Below are 24028 nucleotides of genomic sequence, written 5' to 3' on the forward strand. Positions count from 1 at the left end.
TCGAACACATTGTTATAAAGGTTAATGAGCAAAATATCTCGACCCCCACTTTGCTCCAGCCATAGTACTTGCGAATGGGATCCGATGGTGGTATGGGATTTCACTCAGGCTGGGAAATTAATGGACAGTAAAATCACCAGCCCGCCTTTTGCCCTGCCCATAATGCATTCTAGGGCAAGACAATTATAGGACACAAATCCATCAAAATGTATCTCGGCCCTAGACCATGTTTCTTGAAGGCAGAGGATGTCATAATTAGTAATGGACTCCCTCCAGCCAAGAGACTCCTCCTTCTGATGCCAACCGGCAATATTCCAGCTCATTAATTTATAACCAAGTTCACAGGGGGCAACCTCCGGGACCAGGGACCAGGGAATCCCTTACAGGTACTAGATTTAATGGCAACTGCTCCTTATGATTATTAGCAGAGGGGACCGATGAATGAAGTAGATCCGGATGAACTGCATCAACCGTAAAATACTCCAAGGAGTTAGTGGTAGTAGGGGCGAATAAATGAATTATCCCCTGAGGAGCTATAACTGTAGGCAAGCACCCGCAGGGGTAATTCCGTTGGGCTCAGCAGATCCATCCATTATTATTTTACTCATGTCGGAAAATCCCTCCTTTAACGGTGGTTGGGCAGCTGAGGGTAGTCAGTCAACTGCATCCAGACAACTGAACCGGTTATAATCACAGAAGGTAGCGTTCAAGGGCATGGGAACCGGTCTTACATCATGTCTTCTATTTCTACCCCTCCGCTCAACCCTGATCCAGTCATCCCTTCTTCTTCCATAGATCATACAATTAGGTGGGAAAAAGAAGGACAATGGGAGAGTCTGGATAGTAGAGTCAAAAGATCTATTAAAGCCAGCACAGATATGGGAAACAGTTCTGGGGTCTCTAAAGTTTACGGTTATACAGTCCCCCATTATGGTCTTAACTGTTTTACCCAACCAAGGCACCCTTCTTACCATGATGATTTCATTATGTAAATGGGCCGGTAGAGGTCTATTCCAGTTTAGCCACCTCACTACCTTGCTTTTTAGGGAACTAAAGGTTTCTTCTTCCCCTTCTTCCAAAGACCACCATGAAGCGATTGGCTTCGGGTGGGAGGTCTGGTAAGCGTTGTCTGGAGGCTCTAAACTCTTTGACTTGGGCCGGTTGGTCTTGTTGACCGAGATCGGTTTTCCCCTGGGCACAACTATCCCCTGGTAGGGGTGCAGATGTCAGCTTGGGTGGTACCTGGTTCACCGGATTAGGACCTGGAAAACCCGGGGGTCTACAGTTATGGTTTTGGGCCCCGCCGTCTACTTGAGCGACAGGTCCTCCGGGTTGAGGTACAAGGGCAAGGGTAGCACTCGGCTTACAGGGTTTATTAGGGTTCGCTAGTATGGCGGATGTAACCTTCTCTATATTAGTCAATCGTAGTTCAATTTGCTCCAGTTTGGCTTCTAGGGGGAATAAAATAGATTTAAATAAAGCTCCAAAGCTTTCGATAGATAAATCATTGCCAGGCTGGTTAATGGATGGAGATTGGGTAAAAACAACAGACCTATTTGTAGGAACTATTTGCCCTTCGGATGGAGTTGATTGGGAGTTACTGTCATGTTGTAGCTTAGCTGATTTAGCCTTGCTTCCATCTTTCTTATTATAAGCCCTCTTTCTTTAGAGATAGCTCCTTCTTTAGCCCCCTGTGACAATGTATTATTAGTAGTACCACCAAAATCAGAGGGAGTAGATGCATGATTATCAAGAATTAGGTTATTTTCAGGCAGGATCTCATTAACTAAAATGTCCAAATCCTGTGAAACATGTTCATCCCCTTCGGGAATAGTGGCTAGGTCTGCCACACAGGGAGCTGCAATAACAGTATCCAAATACCTTTCTGGCGTTTTGGCATTAGCCATAGTCCCCAGTGAAGATCTTTTAATAGCCGATATTTCTTGAGACAAACGTTTTTCCAGGACAGTAATTTCAGTATCAATAATAGAGTTAGCTCTGATCAAGAATTTTTCCATACCTCCCACTATAGACCCTCCGGCTGTCGATGACTTACTCCTAGTTTCGCGTCCAGCCATGGTTTACGGAGTTAGCAGGTAAAAGTTTGATAACCAAAGTAAGAGGGGGGTCCCGGTCCGGTCTAGGTCAGTCAAGAACGGGCAAAAACGGGCACGCCCTTGGCCCGGGCTTCGCCCCGCGCGCGTCCTGCGTGCGCGGTTGTGGGCTGACCTATATACAGGGGAGGGGTGGGGCGGGAAGAGTCGCAGGTGCGCTGGTGGTTCGAGCGCTCTGCCTGCTGGGACTCGCAGTCCCGCACCCACAAACCAGTCAGGCTCTGGTCTCTCCGGTGAGTTAGGGCAATTACTATCCGGTCCACCTCCTCAATGGTTGCTCCGTATTCAATCCGGCAATCAGGCAGAGTGTCTTTCCAGGAGACGGCTGCGAGCGGCACCCAGCGGGTCAATATTGCTGTTTAATTGTTCAGGTGGCCAGCCCCAAGGCTCTGCCACAGCCCCTAACGCCGTGGGGCCTCCGGGAGCAGAAAAGCGCCACTTACCCGCTAGGGCAATCGTTCGACGGGATGTGGAGGGTGGGGCCGTCCGGCAGACCTCGCCGCAGTTCTTTACTGGCCTCTTCAGTTCTTTTGGAGCTGCAAGAAAGGCTCTGTAGTGCTCCTCAGCAATGGCCCTGAAATCTAGCGAAGGCCACACCGAGCGCCGCTCTCCCACAGCCTCCGCACTCGAGCCAGGTTCCACCGCTGTGTGTGAGGGGAGCGGCCGATTCAGTGATGCCCATTTTCTCCTCGCGGCGGGTGCGGGTCTCCTCCGTAGTGAAGATCACAGAATCCACGGAGTCTTGTGTGATGCAGCTGAGTTCTCTGTGAATGCGCGGCTCTGGAGGCCGCCGCCAGTGAATCACCCTTAACTTGCGCCGGGCAGCTCCGGATCGTCAGGACACCTCACAGCAGTCCTGCATTCACACCGACGGATCTCCTGCAAACAGGATGGCTAACTTTTAGGGCTGATTTATCGAAGGATGTTGAGTCTGATGGAGGCGTGCCAGTGCTACACGGCCATCTTGGTCAGTAGCCTGGCCACGCCCCGTTGATGCCCACAAAATTTGGTAGCAAGGTGAAACCTGGAACCGCAGACACAAAGGTCCTAGTCGGACTGTTCAACATTATCCGGCACCAAACCTTCTCAGCTCCGCCTAACCCGACGGTCTCAACCGCTAGATGTGAAGAAATTGCCAACTTCTTCTTGGAAAAAATCGCTAAAATAGATCAATCCTTCCAGTCAACCCAGATCCCAACCAACCCCCTACTTTCTCCTGTCATCTCTTCTAATTCACACTCCTGACACTCCTAGTTCCCCCCTCATACTCACACTAACCTCACCTCACCCTAACCCCTCATCACACATTCCTCCTCCTATTCCCTCCCTAAACTTCCCCTCATACCTTCCCACCCCTTCTCCTCTTGTACTCAACCTCCCACACTCACGACCAAAAAACAATGCCTCCTGGCATTATTTCCTCCCTGTAACTGAGCACGAAGTCTACAGCATTATTACTAAACTAAAACCATCCTCCCATACCAAAGACCCCTGTCTTCTAACCTTGTCCAAGACCTAAAGCACTGCATCGTTACATCCTGAACCTCAATCATCAACACTTCCCTTGCTACAGGAAGTGTCCCTAGGTCCCTCCAACTTGGTCAAATCTCCCCCATTATCAGAAACGCTAATGCTGATCCTAATGATTTAAACTACCTCTGCCCCATCACTATCCTCCCTCTTCTTTCGAAAGCCCATGAAAAATGTGTCCTGCTCCAATTAGACAAACACATCGAAAAATGCAACCTTCTGGACCCTATACAATCAGGCTTCAGAAAAGGCTGCAGCACTGATACTACCATACTAAACATTGTTGATGACATCCTCCACTCCCTTGATAATGGTGAGACATGTTTTCTTATCCTCCTTGATCTCTCCGCAGTTTTTGACACTGTTAACCACACTGCCCTACTTAATGTGCTCAAAGATCGCTTCGGCCTCAATGGTACTACCCATAAATGGTGTGTCTACTATCTACAACATCGAACCCAACAAATTAAAATTCAAGACTGTTTATCTAAACCCCATCTGGTCAACCTAGGAGTCCCCCAGGGATCTATTCTCTCACCTTTACTCTTTAACCCCTTTATGGAACCTCTCGCCGTCATTCTAAATCAAGCTGATATCTAATACCATCTTTATGCCGATGACACCCAACTCTATTACAAGATCAAAACCCACGCTGAAATCGTGCACCTTAACAACACCCTCACTAAAATCCAATATCATCTCAAACTCAACCCCCAAAAAACTGAAATCATCCTCTTCTTCCTAATAAAACAACCCTCTCCCCATTCAAACTTGGATCTCTGACCTGAATGCCCTCAACTGCTCTCTCTCCTTGTCCAACTCAGTAAAATCTCTTGGTATCTCCATCGATAACAGTCTAAACCTCAATGTCCACAACAAAAATTCGGCTAAAGGAGCCCTCTTCACTCTCCATCATCTCAAGAAAATCAAACCCTTTCTCCCAACTGAACATTTTAAATTAGTGGTTCAATCCCTGGTCCTTTCACGAATCGATTACGGCAATGCCATCCTCACCGGAATCCCCAAGGTCCACCTAGCTCCACTCAAATCTGTACTCAACCTTGCAGCCAGGCTCATCACCGACTGTAAACGGTTCAACCACTTTTCCCCAGCTCTCAAAACTCTAAAATGGCTCCCATCAAAGGCAGATCCACCTACAAAAACGCATGCATCACACACAGTCCTCCATCAAAATGCACCACCATACCTTACGAATAAACTCTGCAAAGCAGGCAGCACATGGCCCCTAAGAAGCATTAACGCTCTCCTCCTTGTCCCACCCCTGCTAAAAAAGAAATCCACTCAATCCTCTCCTTCTCCGGAAATTCCCCATACATCTGGAATGCCCCCCCCAAAACCTACGATGCAACCCTTTCTACCCCAGTTTTAAAAAGATCTAAAAATTCAACTCCTCAATAAATATTGGGGGTCTCTACCTGCGCCTTAAACTGGCTCTTCCATATCTTATAGGTTTTTCAACTCTTTTCTCCGAGTATCTGTTTAGATGATATGTATAACCTCAAGCCTTTTGTTATTCTCTGTCTTACCTGCTGTGTATCCTATAATGATGTTGTAAATGTTGTAATTTTGTTTTACCATATGTATCTGTGGAGAAGTGTGGCTCAATGGTTAGAGAGGCAGGCCCTGATGCAGAAGTCTGGCCCAGGACCAGTGTTCAATTCCTGCCTTGGCGGGTCTTGGGCTCAATTTCCTCGGACCTGATAATTCTCGCCTCAGTGCCTTATCTAATCATGGGTCCCACTCTGCAACTCTGGGCAATAGCTTGCTTAATCTCCACAACGGCCCCATCAGCGCTGGAATTCCTGGCTTCACCATGGGGGTGCCCAGGAGTGGGCACCTCACAGGGAAAAGCCAGGAAGGGTTCCACAGCGGTATGCGTACAGCACCTAGATGCCTCAGGGTATAAGTGCGCTATACAAGTACAAAGTTTACAGTTTATCTCAGTCTTACAAAGCGCTCTGATATTTTTGTTATTCTTTTATGCTGTAATTTGTCTCTTACCGCAACCAGCTCTATCATGTAAAGTGCTCTTATACCTCTGGGTCCAGCCAGAGCTATATAAAACCTCTAAAATAACTAAATAAAATAAATAAATAAGGCCCAGCAGAAAGGGCACCTTGCTAAATGTAGGGTCTGTGAGCGAACAACAACGATGAATGTACAAAGACAACGAAAGTATGCAATAATATGAAGGCTTATGAATGACCAGATGATTTGCGAAATGTACGACCATGTTATGTTTTAAATAAACCGCGACTTTTAAGGCACCAAATCACGTTGCCAATGGAGTCATTGAAAGGTGAAAGGAATGCAGTTATGTGGGCGCGGGCGAAGGAGGACTCACCCCTGGGAGGGGCTTTGCTGCACCACGTGCAAGGGATTTAAGATTTAAGATTTAAGATTTGTTTTTTGTACAGTTAATAAAAACTCACAATTTTAAAATGTACAATTATATGAAAGGGAGTCAGTAGAAAAAGATAAAGCTTAAAAAGAGTGTGTAGATTCACGTGGTTAAAATTTTAAAAGTCACAAATGGATTGATGCTGTCAATTAAGATTAGAGGGACTAGGTGCATACTGTTGTTTTAGTTTGGCTAGTGCTTCCGGTAGACCCTGTGGCTGTCTCTTGTAATCTGCTGGCTACTATGTCCAAAAAGTTTGTTGTCCTGCAGTTTAACTGGGTTTCTACGGGGTTAAAATAAAGCATCACAGCCTGTCTGCAGCTTGTTGTGCCCTTCTGATTCCATAAGGCTCGAAGCAAGGAACGTCTTATGTCCAGAAGGTTTGTGCAGATGCAAATGATGTGTATGAGGTCCTCATTTCCGGAAGAACAAATTCGGCAGGAATTTGCTGTGTTTTCCCTTTTCCAGGGTGCTAGGTGAGGCGTAATAGGTATTTTACCGAGGCGCATATTGAGGGACTTGTTTTTTGTTAGTTGTGAGATACTGTTGTGGTTTGAGAGCAGTGTAGCCTTTCAGCACCACCCATCCGTGCGCTCTCTTTGCTAGGGTGGCTTTGTTCTCATTAAATGAGACCATCTTGGTGACTTTCGATACCATCTTTTTGAAGGTACCAAGATCGGTTGGTAACCTCCATAGGTTTGATAGTCCTAGGGTCTCCAGTGATTCTATTAGATAGTTCCTTGCTGGTGAATTATCTCTGATGGACAGTTCAATCCAGAGGTGGGCGTTTAGGGATCCATGCTCGGCGTCTCTGATTTTCCACTAGGTTTTTATGTATACGCCTCTTCTCTCCACCGTTTGCTTCTGCAGTCCGAATTCAAGGCGGATTTGATCGTGCGATGAGTAAGTAGGCAGGTGGTATATTGCCCTGTATGCTTGACTAATGGTGTTATCTAATGTCGTTGCATATTTGCCACGCATGGATTTACTGCCGTAAGTGAGTATTGGCTGTAAGCGAGCTTTTATTACCTGTAGGAGGGTGCCCAGTGTCCGGTTAGGAAGAGCTTTCTGCAGTGGCTTTATCGACAGGTGGAATGTCATGCCCTTCCGACAGATAGCCTATAGTTGTTGTTTGAATGAGCCGTTGCAATCTAATATAACTCCTAAATATTTATAAGAGGCTACCTGCTCTAGCGTCTGTCCATCCATAAGCAATGTGAAGCTCCGTTTGCTATGGTGATTCATTGTCATGATTTTTGTTTTGTTTAAATTGATTGTTAATGAGTTGGTTGTGGAAAACGCGTTGGTTTTGTCCAGGAGATGTTGGAGGCCGATTGGGGACCGGCAGAGGAGCACTAAATCATCTGCGTAGAGAAGATTTGACGGTATGATGTTACCCAGCCGTGGTGCAAGATATTTGGCTGTCTCCAGCTCGCCAGGGAGATCTGCAAGGAAGAGGTTGAACAGCATAGGGGCTAGGACACAGCCTTGTTTCAGGCCTCTGCTGGTCTTGATTTCTCTTGAGAGGTGCGTAGCAGATCCCAGTTTGATCCTGACCCAGGTGTTGGTGTATAGCATTATCAGCTGCTGTAAAAGTGGGCCTAGGATTCCCCATTTGTTCAGTTTCTGCCAGAGTTTGTGGCGGTCTACGTGATCAAATGCGGCGCTGTAATCGATGAAGCACGAGAACAAAGAGCTCTTAGTGGCTTTTGCCGCGTCTGCCAAAAGAGTTACGCCATGATTGTAGGAGAGTAGGTTCTGCAATCCTATGATCACCCCAGATTTTTGCTTTTTGCTTCACTGGTTTACGACTTCCCTGGCTGTGGGCCTGCTAATCAGACCCACAGCCTAGCTGTTCTCTCACTAAATTGACACGTGTACCTTAGGTGCATATACCGATTGGTACTGGGCCACCTTATCAGACCCTGTAACTCAGGGCATAGGTGTACCAAGGGCCTACCAGGGGCTGCAGCATGTATTATGCCACCCCTGGCTGGCCATCTAAATCTGACACAACTGGCCGCACGACAGCTGGGGCAAGGTGGTGTAATCACCCTTTGCTTTAGATATAGTATACCTATATCTAACCCTAAAATGGACACATATATTCCTATCAGTCACTCCTATGGCAGGCCTTGACAATCCTGAAGGCAGAGTGCGTGGAATTATGTGAGATGGTGCTCTGGCATGAGCTGAGCCCGTCTGCAGCTTGCGGAACCAAGTCCTAATAGCTGTTCTATGATAACGCGTACCATATACTCTTAAGTGCCTTATAATCCTCGCGGTTATTTGCCAACTTTGGTATCGCTTTATCAAAACATGTCGAGTAAGGTGTCATACGAATTGGAATACTAACCCCTCACCAATTTTGGCGACGGGGTTAGCATTCCACCCTTCTAGAGGGACACGACATGTATGTAACTGTGAACCCCGGTTAAAGTAAACTCAAGCCTCAGCATCACAAAATGGATGCTGCCACCACAGACACAAGTCTGGCCTCCTGCTGCTGGGAGTCCTTCCAGCGAGGAGAGCTTGGACAAAGGGTTTCCTGTCAGGGGCGGTGCTAGCACCATCCCAGACAGGGTTTTGTGTATCCCAGGTAGGCAGGGTTTTAGAGGAAGGTGACAGCAAGAGGCACCCAGGTGCTCACTGTGCATATGCCGGCTTGAACCAGTTCCAGGGGCACACCAGCCCCTGACCTGGGGAAAGTCCGGACAGGGGAGAGGGGTGTAACCACCCCCCTTCCTGGTCCCACCCATGGGCAGGACCTAGTCGCTTGCCAGCCCCTTTCCTTAGTATAAAGATAGGAGCGGGCCCCCTTCCAAATTAGATCATCTTTGAATCCTGAAACTACTTTCTACGAAAGGAACTCAAGACTTCTTCTCAAGATTTCTCCCTTGGTACTAAGGAGTAGTCACCCTGCAGCAGCAGGCACCACCTAAGTATCTTGCGGTTTGCTGAAATGTCCTTCCTCCAGAACCAGACTGCCCAGCTCGACTAGACCCGGACTCCCTGCCCTCTCTGACCTCAACCTGCCTCTACAGCACAGCTGAGAATCGTAGGTGCGACGAGACCAGAGGACACGGCGATCATCAGAACCGGCACGACATTGAACCAGCACGACCACCGAGGGACCCTCGAGTGGGTGCACTGGGATAAGAGAAGCCCCAACCCCAAGCAGCACGAGCACCGATGTCCAGCCCCCCAGCATCCTCCAGATCTGCGTGGGGCCCTTTTGCTTCTGTGTCGCTTGCCACGTTGTCCGGTCACTTGCCCGTTGGCTAGTGACCCTCCAGACGACGTCCTACGTTTGTTTCACCGCTGGTCTAGCTCTTCTAGACTGGCCCTAGTCTCCTCCTGAAGGGGACCCTCCTCGGACCCTCCTGGTCCACTCAAGACGCCATTTTGTGTCGCCACGTGGGCTTGCCGTAGCCAAGGCTTGTTGCCTCCTTCACCGGATCCAGCATCGCCAGCAGCAGACATCCGACGTGGGACAGCTCGCAGACCTCCAGCCTGGTCGACATCAGCGCCCTGGTCCGTGCAGCAGCAGAATCCAGTGTCACCTCTTCGCCTGGCTGAGTGACCTCGTCCGGTGCCATCCTGGTGCCCACCTAATCACTGGCTAGTGATTCAGAACGTGGTCCCCTCTGCTTACAGGTATCCTTCTTCACTGATCCAGTCCTTGGATCAGCCCGGAACATCTTCACTGGTCGCCTGCCAGCAACTTCCACTTCAGGCTCCTGGTTCGTCAACGAGGATTCCCGACGACACTTGAACCCTATGCTGCCGCAGCCCCTGGGCTAGGTAAACCGAGTACCACGGTGCTCCAGCGTAGATCCACTCTCTAAGTGTCTAGATCCACTTTCGTTTTTGACCTACCTAGTCGTGTTCGCCCGAGAACACTGACTTTTGCATTTACTAGCATCCATAGACTTTGTCCCGCATCACGCGTGAGAGTTCCCACTCTGCACACGACGTCCCTAGGCCTCCTGCTTCTAATCTAAGGGTTCAGCATTGTAGGCCCAGTGCTTCTAAATTCTCTGAGAGTAGTACTTACCTGTAGGCATGGGCGAATTTTGCGAATCTCGGGTCCGCAAATTTTGCGGATTTGCGAACTCGCAATCCGCAAAATCCGCGAATTCCTGCGAATTTGCGGATTTTTTTTTTATGTTCGCACGGGTTTCTGCAAGTTCGCGAGGGTTTTGTACAATTTCGCAAATTGCGAAATTGTACAAAACGCGTGCGAACTTGCAGAAACCCATGCGAACACAAAGTGCCCAGTAGGGTATGTGCCTTGTCTTGTGTGAATAAAAGGTCAGAGAAAGATCAGTTCAGCAGATGAAGAGAAAGAAGCTCCTGGTCACAGGAACAGCACGGGTATTGCGCTCGTGAAAGTCAAGGATGCAAAGCCTATCCAGCATCACAGCTGATTTTCCACGGTAGATTTGGGAAGAAGGCACACCTGTCCAGCCTCGACGACGCTCACAATTGTTTTTGGGCTAATGAATGAGTCACTGAATTTGAGCATCAACTAGTTCGAGCGTCCATGTGTGTGTTACTATGCAATCGTCCCGAAGGGCGCAGGGGTCCCTTGAGTGAGCTGTGAGCTGTAACTATTTTACAATGGCGCCAGCAAGCTGCCAGCGCCGTTGTAAAATAGTTACAAAGTTAGCTTGCACAGGAAGCACTTAGATAAAATAAAGCAGCACCTGCTTCGTTTTATCTAGTAGATCCTGTGCAAGCTAACTTTGTAACTATTTTACAACGGCGCTGGCAGCTTGCTGGCGCCATTGTAAAATAGTTGCATGAGTGGGGGTTCAACTTTTGAACCCGTTACGCTCGCGGATTTTTTTTTGCGGATTTTGCGGGAAATCCGCAAAATTCGCGGATTGCGGATTTCCCAAAAATCCGCGAGCGTAACGGATTTCCCGCTCACACTTACTTACCTGCTAGTAATTTCGCATTCCACTTCCATAGTATATGGTTTTTCGTGCCCCTCGGGCATTTGTGTAAATTGTGCGACTTTCAGTATTTCTTTAAGAGTTTTGTATTGTGCTTAGCGCCCTGTCCTCATAAAGAGTCCAGGGTTGTTGTGTTATTAATAAATATCCTTTTATTTTCATAACAGCTTGTGTGGTGTCCTTTCACTTGGTGTTCAAGGGGTATATGTGATGGTATAGCAGCTGGCTTAACACGCCCTCTAGAGTTTAGCCTAAAGACTGCTCTTGTCCATGCTACTAGGATAGCTGGTCTATAAGGTTGACTTACAACCAATCATCAATAAGGGTCGTTTGGTATGATACATAGTGATCACTAGAATAGTGAGCACTGCATATCAGGCCAACTTCTCACAATGATGTTCGTCGTTATGCCCCGGCCGCTGCGAAATCCAGTTTGGGTTGCTGGGATGATGTTCTTTGCGGTTGCCCAGGATGTTAGATCCTCCAGAACGAGGCCCGCATAATACTTTGCCTCAGTGTTGATTAAAGCTATGAGGCGATAGCTGCTTGGGTCGTTCCTGGTGCCCTTTTCATAAATCGGGCTTATTATCGAGCCTCTCCACGATGTTGGTATGGTTGTTGTTTCCCTTATTTTTTGAAAAACTGGTACCAAGATGTTGTTCCAAAAAACAGCATCATTTTCACTGTATCACAGATCCAATCACACACTAAAGACCTTTTTGGTAAAAAGTAGTAGAATGCTGCTGCAACATTATTTCGCGCTCGGCAAATCTGAATGTTTTACATTTTTCAAGGTAATTATGGTAGCACAAAGACTGTTGTGTATAGCTCATCTTACCTATAATCATTTTGCATTATGTGGCACCCTAGACACACGATGTGTCACCAGAAGCATCAGTTGGTATTTTTTGCTATCTGTAAAGCTGTTATTCTACATTCTTTGAAAAGCATTTTAAGGCACATATGATAATTTAATTAATAAGTCATCTAAAACAATCCTTGCCATCCACAGATTAGTCCTTTTCACTTGCTTGTAACGTCACCACACAATACATAATGCCAAGTGTATTACCATGTATATAGTCTGAAAAACTCGACTTAATTTTCGTTTATGCGACGAACAGCACGTGCTTGCAAATATTAACGTCAACGACTATATCCAATGATCTCTTTATATTATGATGTCACATATCTCTAGGGTTATCATCATTACATCGATGAGATGCTGCCTCCGGAAACTCCGTATCTCTACGGCCTACACCCTAATGCAGAAATTGGCTTTCTCACAGTGACCTCCGAGAAACTATTCCGCACAGTCCTGGAAATGCAGCCTAAGGATGCAGAAGGGGGAGGAGGTGCTGGAGTTTCTCGCGAAGAAAAGGTAGGTAGTTACTCATCCTCATAAAATAAGATCATTTGCATTAAAGGGGTAATCGAAAAACCGTAAAATAATTCAAGTGTGTAATACAATCCATGAAATTATATGCAAGTATAATACACAATTTCTCACTGCCGACGTAAGACACCTTATTTTTGCACCGCGCTATGTCTGTAAATTTAGAGCCTGCCTATTAACTTGTCATGTTACTAGTGTCGTTAACAGACATTCTGCACCTTAACCTTGCATTACCCAGTGATCTAATCGTTATGTGATGTTAGGGTAGGTTTGAAGCAAGCACCCTCTTCATAGATGTGTACATGCGTCACTGGCAAGGGATTAGCCGGAAAAATAAAATACCCTTTCCTCCCCTTCCCACTTTGAACCACTTAGCACTAAACTTGCAAAGAAAGTAATAGATCTCGGCCATTTCTATGTAGGTCTGTGAGTGTTGTGCCCCCTCCCCTATGGAAAAAAATAGTGCAAACTAATGCTTTTACTGTGCGATTTTAAAGGAATATGGACAACAACCTGCTGCATGTTTACGACCCTTTCCCTTTTTCTTTTCTCACTGCCTTTTAACATGTATACTATCCTTTCTTTCATGGGCTTTCTTTCCTTTTGATTCTTCATTAGTTTTTCCTTCTTTATTTCTCTCCGTCAATTATTTATATCTTTTATAGTTTTACTCTTTTTATATAATAATTTCGTTGCTACTATGTTATTCTTGCTGTCCTTCTTCCAACTCTCTTTTAATTATTTCTATCTTGCTTTACTTCTGTCCATTCTTCTTTCCTTCCATTTCTCCGACCTATTTTTCTGCCCTTCTTTATTTCATGTTCTTTCCTTCTCTCCATCTTTCCTTCCTTCGTTTCTTTCCTCACTTATTTGCCATCTTCCTACCCTTTTTACAACCCTTCTTTTCATTCTGATTTCCTTCTTTAAATATTTCTTTCTTTTTTCTTTTTTTATTGCCCTTCCTTTTTTTCGCTCCCTGCCTCTCATTCCTCTTTTCCATATTTCTTCTTCAATATTTCACTTTAGATTTCTGCTTTCCTTCTTTCTTTTCCTCCTTCTATTTTCCTTTTATAATTTTTCAACTTCCTATCCTTCCTTTTTTCAATTTCTTACTTTCTTTCCCTCTATTATTTATCTTCCTTTCTCCCTCTTTTAGGTCGAGCCTAGACAGCGCATGCGCTGTTGCAAGACCTACAGTAAACACAATATTGAGGGTAATTTCTCCTGCCCCTTGCCTTTGGTTAATTCTGGAATTGCTGTTCTTATCTGGCTTATTGTTGGCTGGCGATCCGATACGTCACTTCCCGTTTTCCAGGAAGCAGCACCGACCAACTACAGTTTAGTTGCGCTGCTGGGCTGTTATCTTTTCATTTAGGGACTACTTCCGTGTTAACTTTTGTTTCTGCTTGGAAAACGAGCTCTCGTGTTTTGAGTCGGCACAGAGACCACAATTCCTTTCTTGTTTATCATTACTGTTTCGGAAACATACGTTGTGCTTGTTTAACATTGGAGGGCGGTGTTCAGTCGCGAGACGCAATTCCTTAAGAGCAGGGAGTCCGTCAGCGTCTAGTGTCCTGCTTGTCTTTGCTGCCAGGGTAACTCTAAGCAGGCAGTCCTCCAGTCTGCATTTCATAAAATGTTGGTAATTGTCAACTTAGTTTATCGTTTTACGGTGCTTTGGGGAGAAGAATTTTTTTCTATTTGTAATACTGCGGTACGCCACACTTTATTTCTTTCATATGGCGCCGCTTCTTGCTTTTATTTTACGCAACATGCGCCACAAACTGGATGCAGCAGGTTGTGAGCTGCAATTTATTAAGAGCAGGAAGCCCGCCAGCCTTCAACGTCCTGCTGCTGAGTAGGGAGCCCGCCAGGGTCCAGTGTCCTGCTCGTCGTTGCTGCCAGGGTAACTGAGCATGCAGCCCTCCAGTCTGCATTTCATAAAATATACGGAGGAGAAAACATAATTTATTGTTTTACAGAGTTCTTGGGAAAACAATTTTTTTCTATTTGCATTACCACCTTACGCCCTGCTTTATTCTATTAATATGGTGGCCGCTCCTTGCTTTTGTTTTAAACACAGCCCATGTCACACAGTCGCTCTGCTGTTTTATTAAAAGCAGGGAGCCCACTAGCGTCCTGCAGCAGCTATTATTTAGGAGCAAGTAGCCAACCAACGTCTTGCTGCCGCTTTCATCAAAAGCAGTGAGACTGACAGTGTCCTGTTAGTCTTTGCTGCCAGGGTGACTCTCAATGCAGTCCTCCAGTCTGCATTTCATATAATCTAGGTATCAGAAAACATCAGGCCAGATGTAGGTGGCTAAATACCAGTCAGTCGTTAAATTTCTGCGTTACTGACCGGTATTTGGCTGAGTGCAATGTAGGTGACTTTAAACCTACATGCAAAATAAGGAATCGCAAAATAGCGATTCCTTATTTTGCTTTTGCTTTTAAAAAATCGGAAATACTGATTCCTTAAATGCAATGTACGTAGCACTAAAAACAGTGCACTTCAGCCTTAAGGAATCGCTATTTACCACCAACTTCAAGTTGGTGATAAGTAGCGATTACCTTTCAAAAAGCACTTTTTTTGGTCTTTGAAATGTGCCATGTGGCACACATCAATGCCCTTTGGGGCATGTATGTGTGCCACATTCAACATTCATAGACTAGTCAATTTGTTGTGGAACCTAGAACTGATTGCAATGCAATTTCTGTGAGTGGATTGTTCTTGAAATTTTTCCGTAGAAAACGATGGTGAAAAGTCTACCACTTTATCATGACGCGTTAATCTAATATGGCAGATTCTCCAAAATGGCTGCCCATTATTTGAGATATAGGTATATGCCTATGTGTGGTATCATTTTATATGTTTTTAGGGACGGGAAAGTCAAAGTGTGAAGGAACGTAAATATTAAAATTAACTTTTGAAATAAAAAGTTTGCTTTTGTTTGTGTTTTGTTTTGTAACTTTGTTGTTATGGTTTGATTTTTTGTTAATCAAAAATGTTTCATTTATGTGTTACAGGTTCTTGCGAGTTGCTGTGAGATACAATGAAAATGGACGTAGAAAAGTGTTTTATTTGTGATGTGGTGTTTCAAGAAGATGACGATGTATCTGTACTCACTGAAAGAGGAGTGACTGGAATTCAAAAAACATGCAAGGAGAGAAAAATATCTAAGTTTCACGTTTGTGTTGGGCAGAAAGTTCACAAGAAATGTAGAGCGCGTTTTGTTAACTTGAACACTCCGTTCCAGGAGAAAGAATCAGATCCCACAGCTTCTCGTGTTCTACAGTCGTGTGAAACCCCATTTGATTTTAGAAAAAATAGTTTTTTTTGTGGTACTGAGTTAAGTTTATACTTCAGGGAGAGGAAAAAAATACGTGGTTTAATGCACGAACAGTTGAATTCAAATCATCAGTTTTACAAAAATGCAACAAACGCAATGATGAATGAGCAGACAAAGTTAAGAGACGTATCCAAAATGTGTCTGATTTACATGCTGTAGATGCATGCTACCACAAACAGTGTTACGTCACTTTTTATACTGGAAAATTCATTCCCGGGCAGTTCACTGATAACCCTCCAATATCTTCAGGCCGACCAGAGGACTCAGTTCGCCAGGAAACTTTTCTTCAAGTAGTTAAATACATGGAGGAAAATGATGAAGAACAAACTACTGTTAAAGAACTTGTTAATAAAATGTGAGAATTACTGCCAGAAGATAGCAAACCATACAGTTCGAAGTATATGAAACAAAAACTCATAGAGCATTTTGAAGATGAAATCTTCATAGGAACAGTTGCAGGGACTGCTGATGTCGTTACTTTTAAAAGTACAGCTGCTCATGTATTGCAAGAGTACACAGTAATAGCCATGAAGATGTTGAGAAGGATCGAAACAATCTCCTTATGGCAGCTGCTGAGATAATAGGAAATTATATTAATGACATCCCTGTAGAACCAGAAATATATCCACCCATTGAAAACATGAGTAGTGTTGACTATAATGTGAGTTATATTTCTGATTCGTTAAGGCTCTTATTATCAGTTTTTGTTACTGATAAAACCAACAGAGAGAGAAAAGTAGCTTCTATAGGACAGGCAATTATGCAAGCTGTGCGCCCTCAAGTCTTAGTTGCACCGTTGCAGTTAGGATTGGCACTTCAATTACATGACAACACAAGCTTGAGATTTATAATTGAAGCAGTAAATCATATGGGATTCTACAGCTCCTATTCAGATGGTCTTTGTTTTGAACGTTGAGGAAATACAATACCTGTCCTTGTGGAACCTTCTGAAAGTGTTCCGAAATTCGTTCAATATGCAGCTGATAATATTGATCACAATATTATTACAATAGATGGCCATTGTACTTTTCATGGGATGGGCATTATCGCCACTGCGACTCCAACTGGAAAATTTTCAACGGTCATTAAGAAACGTCAAGTTTCATTTGAAGAACTGAGGATGTTGGGGCAAATCTCAATAAAAAAACATATAATTCACAGGCCAGTGGGATGCGTTTCTTAAAGTATAATACCATTAAGGAAATTGCGTACAGTGACCCATCTGCAAACCTGGATATTTTATTGAATATCTCACATCTACTCAGCAACAGTGTTCCAGAATGGCAAGGAGTATGCTAACTACTACATAAAGGTAACCATCCCGGTGTATCATCTGTCATCTTTCTGCCAATGATTAACATGGATCCAACAAATGAGACGTGTATTCTCTCAACATTGTTTTTTGTTTCTGACCATGCCAAGAGATACAGCCAGACCCCTATTATACAATTCGACCAGCCTCTTTTCCACAAAGCACTTAGCATCATAGCCAATGAATCACAGGATAGTCCTTTAAAGAAGGTCATTCTGAGACTAGGAGGCCTGTACACAATCATGAGTTTTCTTGGATGCATCAGTTTTTTGATGAGTGGAGCAGGCTTGGTTGATATACTTGGGATCATCAATGCAGGAAATGCTGTAAAGCACATGCTTTCTGGTAAAGCTATTGCAAGAGTGATTCGTGGTCATCTTATTGTTTCATCAGTTTTCAACACGATTTTAGCAAAGCAAGCCCCAGATGATAACAACGATTTACAGGCAGCTAGATCATTGTTTAATAATCTTCTTAATGGGGAACTTTCTGTTGAGGATGTTACACATAATGCTGATGTCGAAATTGCAATCAAACTGCTGAAGGCCAAAGATGAACTTAAATTTTACATGACTCCTCGACTTTGGTTGCAATATTTGGAAATGGTCAACATCCTGAAACAATTCTTAAAAGCTGAAAGAACAGGAAATTGGCATCTAAATATTGCAATGGTAAAGGAGATGCTACCATTTTTTGCAGCATGTGGCCATAATTTATATGCCAGTTCTGCGCGACTATTATGAGAGAATGGTTGAGCTTGAATTTGAAGCTCCTGATGTATACACAGCATTTACAAATGGACTGCATGTTGTCCGAAAAAGTGATAGGTTTTGGGGTGGCCTTTCCACTGATTTGGTAATTGAACTAGTTCTAATGAAGAATATAAAAGGATTCGGCAGAATGACCCATGGAAAAGGTATTACATAACTGCAGCAGCTTGTCTGTGTTATGTCACGCCCTATTTGCGCCCATTCGAATGAATGCATACAGGACTTTGCTTCAGTGAAGCATGCAGCAAGTGAGCAACATGTTACTATGACCAGTTCAAGATTTGAACGCAATAAAGGAGATACACAGAAAGTACTGGTATATGTAGAACAGCTCAATGTTTTTGAGTGAGACAGCAACCTGCGTAACATTGTCACGGGAGTTACTTATGGCAGTGATGTTAATCCTGAACTTGTAGAAGAAATTGGAAATAGAATTCTTAATGAGATGACGGACAAAAGAGTCTCTGAGTTCTCTTTCAGAAAAAGCAACCAGGTGAAGGTAATGAAATCAGTTCAATCTGTTAAATTGAAAGAAGAAACCTTTGTTATGGATCCTGAACTATTGTTTCAGCGCTTGTTGCTTTGTGCTCAGACTAGTGGCGTGGATTTGCAGGAGGTGTTTTGTTATGAGCTTTGCTCATACCTAGCTAGTTTATTCAATAAGCATGGACTTATGAGGGAATCTGGGAAGTCGCAGCTTGCCAATTATATTAAAGAGCAAGTACCAGCCATTGCTAACATGCCAGAACATATGCAGTTCGTCATTGATGGTGGGTGGTTACTACATCACCTTCCTTGGAGTCCGAATCAGACATTCCATGCCTATGAGAGGTTTGTGCTAACAAAGTATGGCCAGGCAATAATAGTATTCGACGGATATCAAGATACGTTTTCTACAAAATCAGAAGCCCATCTAAAAAGAAACCGAGGTATTGTAGGACCTAAAGTAAATTTCATAACTTCTACCTCCATCGCCATCCAGAAACAATTATTTCTGAGTAATAATGAAAATAAACAAGCCTTCATTGCTCAATTATCGCAAAAGTTACATGAAGCTGGGTGTAAAACAAAGCAAGCTCATAGTGATGCAGACTTCATGGTCGTTTCGGAGGCTAATAAGTCTGCCCAAACTCATCCTACAGCCATTGTTGGCGAGGACACCGATCTTCTCATACTACTCCATCATTTTCGAGAAAACCAATTTGATATTTTCCTTTGCCCAGAACCTAACAAATCTTCCAAAAACATAACTGTGTATGATATTAGGAAATTAGCAAAAGCTTTAGGTAAAGACGTCTGCTCTCACATCTTATTTGCTCACGCCGTATTAGGATGTGATACTACCTCCAAACCATTTGGATTAGGAAAACGTGACTCCATAAAGTTGCTAAAATAATCAGGCAGCTTCAAAGAAAGTGCTGCCGTATTTCAAACTTCACAAAAATCAACAGAAGAAATTCAAAATGCTGGTCTTAATACTATTATATCATTGTATGGAGGAATAACAGGAGACAGCACACTACATGATATGAGACTTCGAACTTTCACTTCAAAGGCAACAAAATCAACAATACATGTGAAACCGGAAGTCTTGCCTCCTCCAGAGGATGCTTGCAAATTTCATTCGCTCAGAGTATATCATCAGGTGCAGCAGTGGATGGGTATTCATTTGGATCCATTACAGTGAGGATTTGAAGTGAAAGATGGAAGATTGGCTCCCATTAGAATGAGTCAAGCACCAGCACCAGATCATTTATTCAAATTTGTGAAATGTGGCTGTATCAAGAGTCAATGTGCAACTCTGCAATGTATATGCAAAAGACAGGAAATAAGAGACATGGGCCTAAAATATGCCATGCTCTTTCCTGCTCGACTGAGGATTGAATATGAGGAGCGGGTGTTTTTCTTCGATCGCCCTGATGTGGCCAGTGACTGGTTGGACACATTGCCATCAACTCGTACGAGCGGCGAGAGTTCGAGAGGTGCCGAGGGGGGCCTTCTTGAACAGGAGCAGTGAGTCTGCAGCGGCGAACTGGTTACTTTGGACTATTAGCAGTGGGGTTTTTCATAGACTTGCTAGATGATGTGGATACCCGGGGGCGGGGGGAATCGGGCCTCCTCTTCCTCCTCTGGGGGCTTTCTCTCTCTTCTTTTAGGTTAGTTTAATGGGGCGACAGGCACACTGCAAGTTGGGGTGGCTTTTTGGTCTAATGCAGGGGTGCAGGGTGGGGGGTGTGTGTTTTTCAGGGTTCTATGGGGGTGGTGGTGGGGTCTTTTCCTTTTCGTTTTGCTTGAGGCTGCTCTTTATCCTGTTCTCTGTTCTGTGTGCTTTTTCCCGGGCGAGGGGGGCTGGGTTCTCAATGTCGGGATGGGGGGGGAGCTTAGGGTGCTGAGTTGGAACGTTAACGGTCTTGGAGATAGAATAAAGCGGGGTATTGTATTGCAATATTTGAAACGTTGTACCCCAGATGTGATTTTGCTCCAGGAGACACACTTGGTGGGAAATGCATGCCGCGCACTGAACAAACGTGGCTATCGTATGGCGGCACACTCTGGGTTCACGTCTGGCTCGAGAGGAGTGGGGGTCATGGTTCGATCTTCCTTCCCCTGGAGGTAGGTGATGTGGTGTTGGACGATAGGGGCCGCTACGCGGATGTTACGGGTCGGTGGGAGGGGAAGACGATCTCCATCTTGTCTGTATATGTCCCCCCTGGCCTACAGTCTACCACATTTGCTGATTTGGGTGATGTGATCCTTGGGCTTCCTGATGGCGTACTGGTGGTGGGTGGTGATTTTAATTCTGTAGTTAGCGGGGATGAGGATCGTGGCCCCCCCAGGGCTCTGCCTGTGGCGCAGCACTGGCTTGGAAGGCTCCTGGATACATTCGGACTCCTTGACTGTTGGAGGCAACTACACCCTGGTCAGCTCCAATATACTTTCCACTCAGGTGCACACGAGAGCCTATCGAGGTTAGATTATATTCTTGTGCCGGCGGCGCAGATGGTCTCTGTGCGGGAGGTTCGACATCTGGCTAGGGGGATTTCTGATCACTCTCCGCTTTGGCTTGTGGTTGACATGCAATTGGGTGCCGAGGGCCGTATTGCTCCGATCAACCCCTGGCACCTTTGCAACCCTAAGATCCGGTCTGAGGTGGTGAAGTATATGGACTACTATTTCGCTGAGAATGAGGGATCGGTATCCTCCCCGGTTACATTGTGGGAGGCTTATAAACCGGTCATCCGTGGTCAAGTTTTGTCCCTCATTGCCAGCGAAAGAAGGCGTAAGAATCCCGCGGTGGTGGATCTGGAAAATGAGATCACTGACTTGGAGGGGCAATTGGAGTCCGGGGTTACGCCGGAAGTGTTGCATTCTCTTGCCCTGAAACAATCCGATTATAAGGCGCTGGTCACTGATGCGGCCAAGGCGATGCATCGTGAGCAACAGGGACGTCTGTATGATGTTGGTGATAAGGCGGGAAAGTTGATAGCATGGCTGGACAGAAAGGATCGCTTGAACCGAGTGGTGCCTGTTGTTGAACGTATGGATGGTGTGCGTGTCGTGGACCCGATTGATATAGTCCAAGCATTCGCCCTTCATTTTCAGGCAGTTTATGCGCCGGTTTCCGATAGGCCGGAAAAGGATTCCCATCTTCTGCTTCGGGATATCGCCCTCCCTGGCCTGTCGGATTCCGATCGGGAGCTTATGGAGGCGGATTTCTCCACCGATGAAGTAGCGCTCGCTATCCGTTCCCTTCGTTCCGGCAAGGCCTCGGGCCGAATGGTATACCGGTGGAACTGTATAAACTATGCCCCGACAAACTGGCGCCGTATCTTCGTCAGATGTTTTTGACATCGCGAGTTCTCGGCTCTCTTCCTCGTGATCAGAGATTGGCATCCATTGTGGTCATCCATAAATATGGCAAGCCTCGTGATCGTTGCTCATCGTATCGACCGATTTCGCTTCTGAATGTTGAGCCTAAAATTCTTGCTAAGCTTCTTGCGAATCGGCTGGTTACGGTGATTGCAGACTTGATCCACCTGGACCAATCTGGATTTATACCCCACCGCAATACCGCGCTCAATTTGCGTCAACTCCATGGTGCTTTAGCAAGGGCGGAGTCTCTTTGAGAGCTGGCCATTTTGGTTTCTCTCGATGCCTCAATGGCCTTCGACACGGTTGAATGGCCATATTTGTGGGCTGCTCTTGCCAAGTTTGGTTTCGGCCCTAAATTCATTGGGTGGATCAGGCTTTTGTATGAGCAGCCGCTGGCACAGGTGGTGGTTAACAGTAGGGCCTCGGAGCCCTTCGCCCTCGGACGGGGAAAGAGACAGGGGTGCCCCTTGTCACCGCTCCTCTTCGCGCTTGCCCTCGAGCCCCTGGCTGCATGGTTGCGGTGGGAACCATCGCTTAAGGGCATCCGATGGTCGCCCGACTTCGAGGACCGGATATCACTCTATGCTGATGATATATTACTGTATCTTACCTCTCCTCTTAAGTCGTTGGGCGTCCTGTTTGATGTGTTACGCTCCTTTGGCATTCCGGTCTGGTCATTAACTGGGCCAAGTCCTGTATTTATCCGCTCACGGGTGATGAGCTTCTGCTTCCCCGCAACTGCCCAATACCTGTTTCCAGGGAGGGTTTTAAGTACCTGGGGATCTATATTTCACTTGACCCCAAGGCCCGCTACGAGCGGAATTTGTTACCTCCGCTCTCCCGGCTTCGGTCGGATGTTACGGCGTGGTGTGGATTGCCACTATCTCCTTTGGGAAGGGCCCTGCTTAAAATGATGTCTCTCTCCCGCTTCTTGTATGCCATTCAAAATACACTTGACTTGGTACCTGCTAGCTATTTCCGAGAGCTATTTCCGAGAGATCGAGGGCTTGCAGAGGCGGTTGGTATGGGGTGGGCGACCACGTATCGCATTGGCGAAATTGTCCTTGCCATGGTACGACGGGGGTATCGCGTTGCCCGACATCAAGCGCTACTACTGGGCTTCCCAGTTGAGTGCGGTGAACCACGCTATGTATGGCCCTGTCCCGAACCCCGCGTTTGAGATGGACAGGTGGCTGCTCCCCAGGGGGATTACAACCGAGCGCTCTATTCTAGAGCCGACCGGAAACATCTCACAGGCCCCACTGCGGTAGCGGTGTGAGTTTGGGTAAGCGCTACCACCGCCACGGGATGGACGGATAAATTGACGAAGTCGACCCCATTATACGCTGCGGAAGCGCTGGGCGGCCTGTGGTCGTCTCAGGGCTTCGATAGATGGGACCTCATTGGCATTAGCAAGGTGGGCGACCTCTGGGCCAAGGGCAAAGTCAAGACCTTTGAGACACTCCAGCGGAAATATCAACTGAGCGATAGGGAATATTACCGGTACCTCCAAGTCAGTCATGCGATTAACTCGGTTTTCCCTGCTGGTGTTACTATCCCGGAGTCCTCCCCTCTTGAGGATAGGGTGCTTGATGGGTACGTCCCCGACAGCACTATATCTCTCATTTACAAGAAGCTGATTAATGATTGATCTGATCTCCTTCTCCAACTGCGGAATGCTTGGAACAGTGATGGGTTAGAACTGGACGATGAGGACTGGCAGGCGGCGATATCTTCCCCTAAGGAGGTTGCTATTCCGGCACGTCTTCGATTGGTGCAGCTTAAAATATTGCATCGGGTGTATGTCACGGGCCCACGACTGATACATATGGGCTTTTCTGTGGATGGATTGTGTAGGCGCGGATGTGGCATGCTAGCTACCTTCTTGCATATCCTCTGGGAGTGTCCGAGGTGGCGACGTTTTGGCGTCGTGTGCATGCGGTTATGGGTGAAGTGACTGGGGTGGAGTTGTCGCCTGAAGCCAGACGTTGTCTGTTGAATGTCTGGGAACCGAATGATTGTACTGTAGCTCAAACCCAATGGGTCACGTTGGGTAATATGATCGCTAAACGGGACATAGCCCAACTATGGGGTTCCCCAAGGTCTCTGACCCTCCTAAATTGGAAAGAAAATATGGACTGGTCCATGTTCAGAGAGAAAGTAGTGTATGTTTCCCGCGGCAGACCCAAGAAATGGGGCAGAATCTGGGGTCAATGGAACGCCTACCGAGGAGAGATTTGCACCCCTCCTTTCACCGACCTTCCGGATCCACTTCTTCTCCCTTGATCGTGCGTTCCCTG

The 24028-nt window shown here is 45.9% G+C and overlaps 1 protein-coding gene across 1 annotated transcript in view; it reads left to right on the top strand.

Annotated features, from left to right (window-relative positions):
* Positions 1-24028, top strand: part of DNAH17 (dynein axonemal heavy chain 17) — a 15539113-nt gene that overhangs the window by 14682920 nt on the left and 832165 nt on the right. The window contains exon 78 of the mRNA XM_086931082.1: positions 12226-12408. Coding sequence (XP_086787208.1) covers positions 12226-12408 — 183 coding nt within the window. The remainder of the gene's footprint in view (positions 1-12225; positions 12409-24028) is intronic.

The sequence above is a fragment of the Lissotriton vulgaris genome, chromosome 7 (assembly GCF_964263255.1).
Source record: "Lissotriton vulgaris chromosome 7, aLisVul1.2, whole genome shotgun sequence".
NCBI lineage: Eukaryota > Metazoa > Chordata > Amphibia > Caudata > Salamandridae > Lissotriton > Lissotriton vulgaris.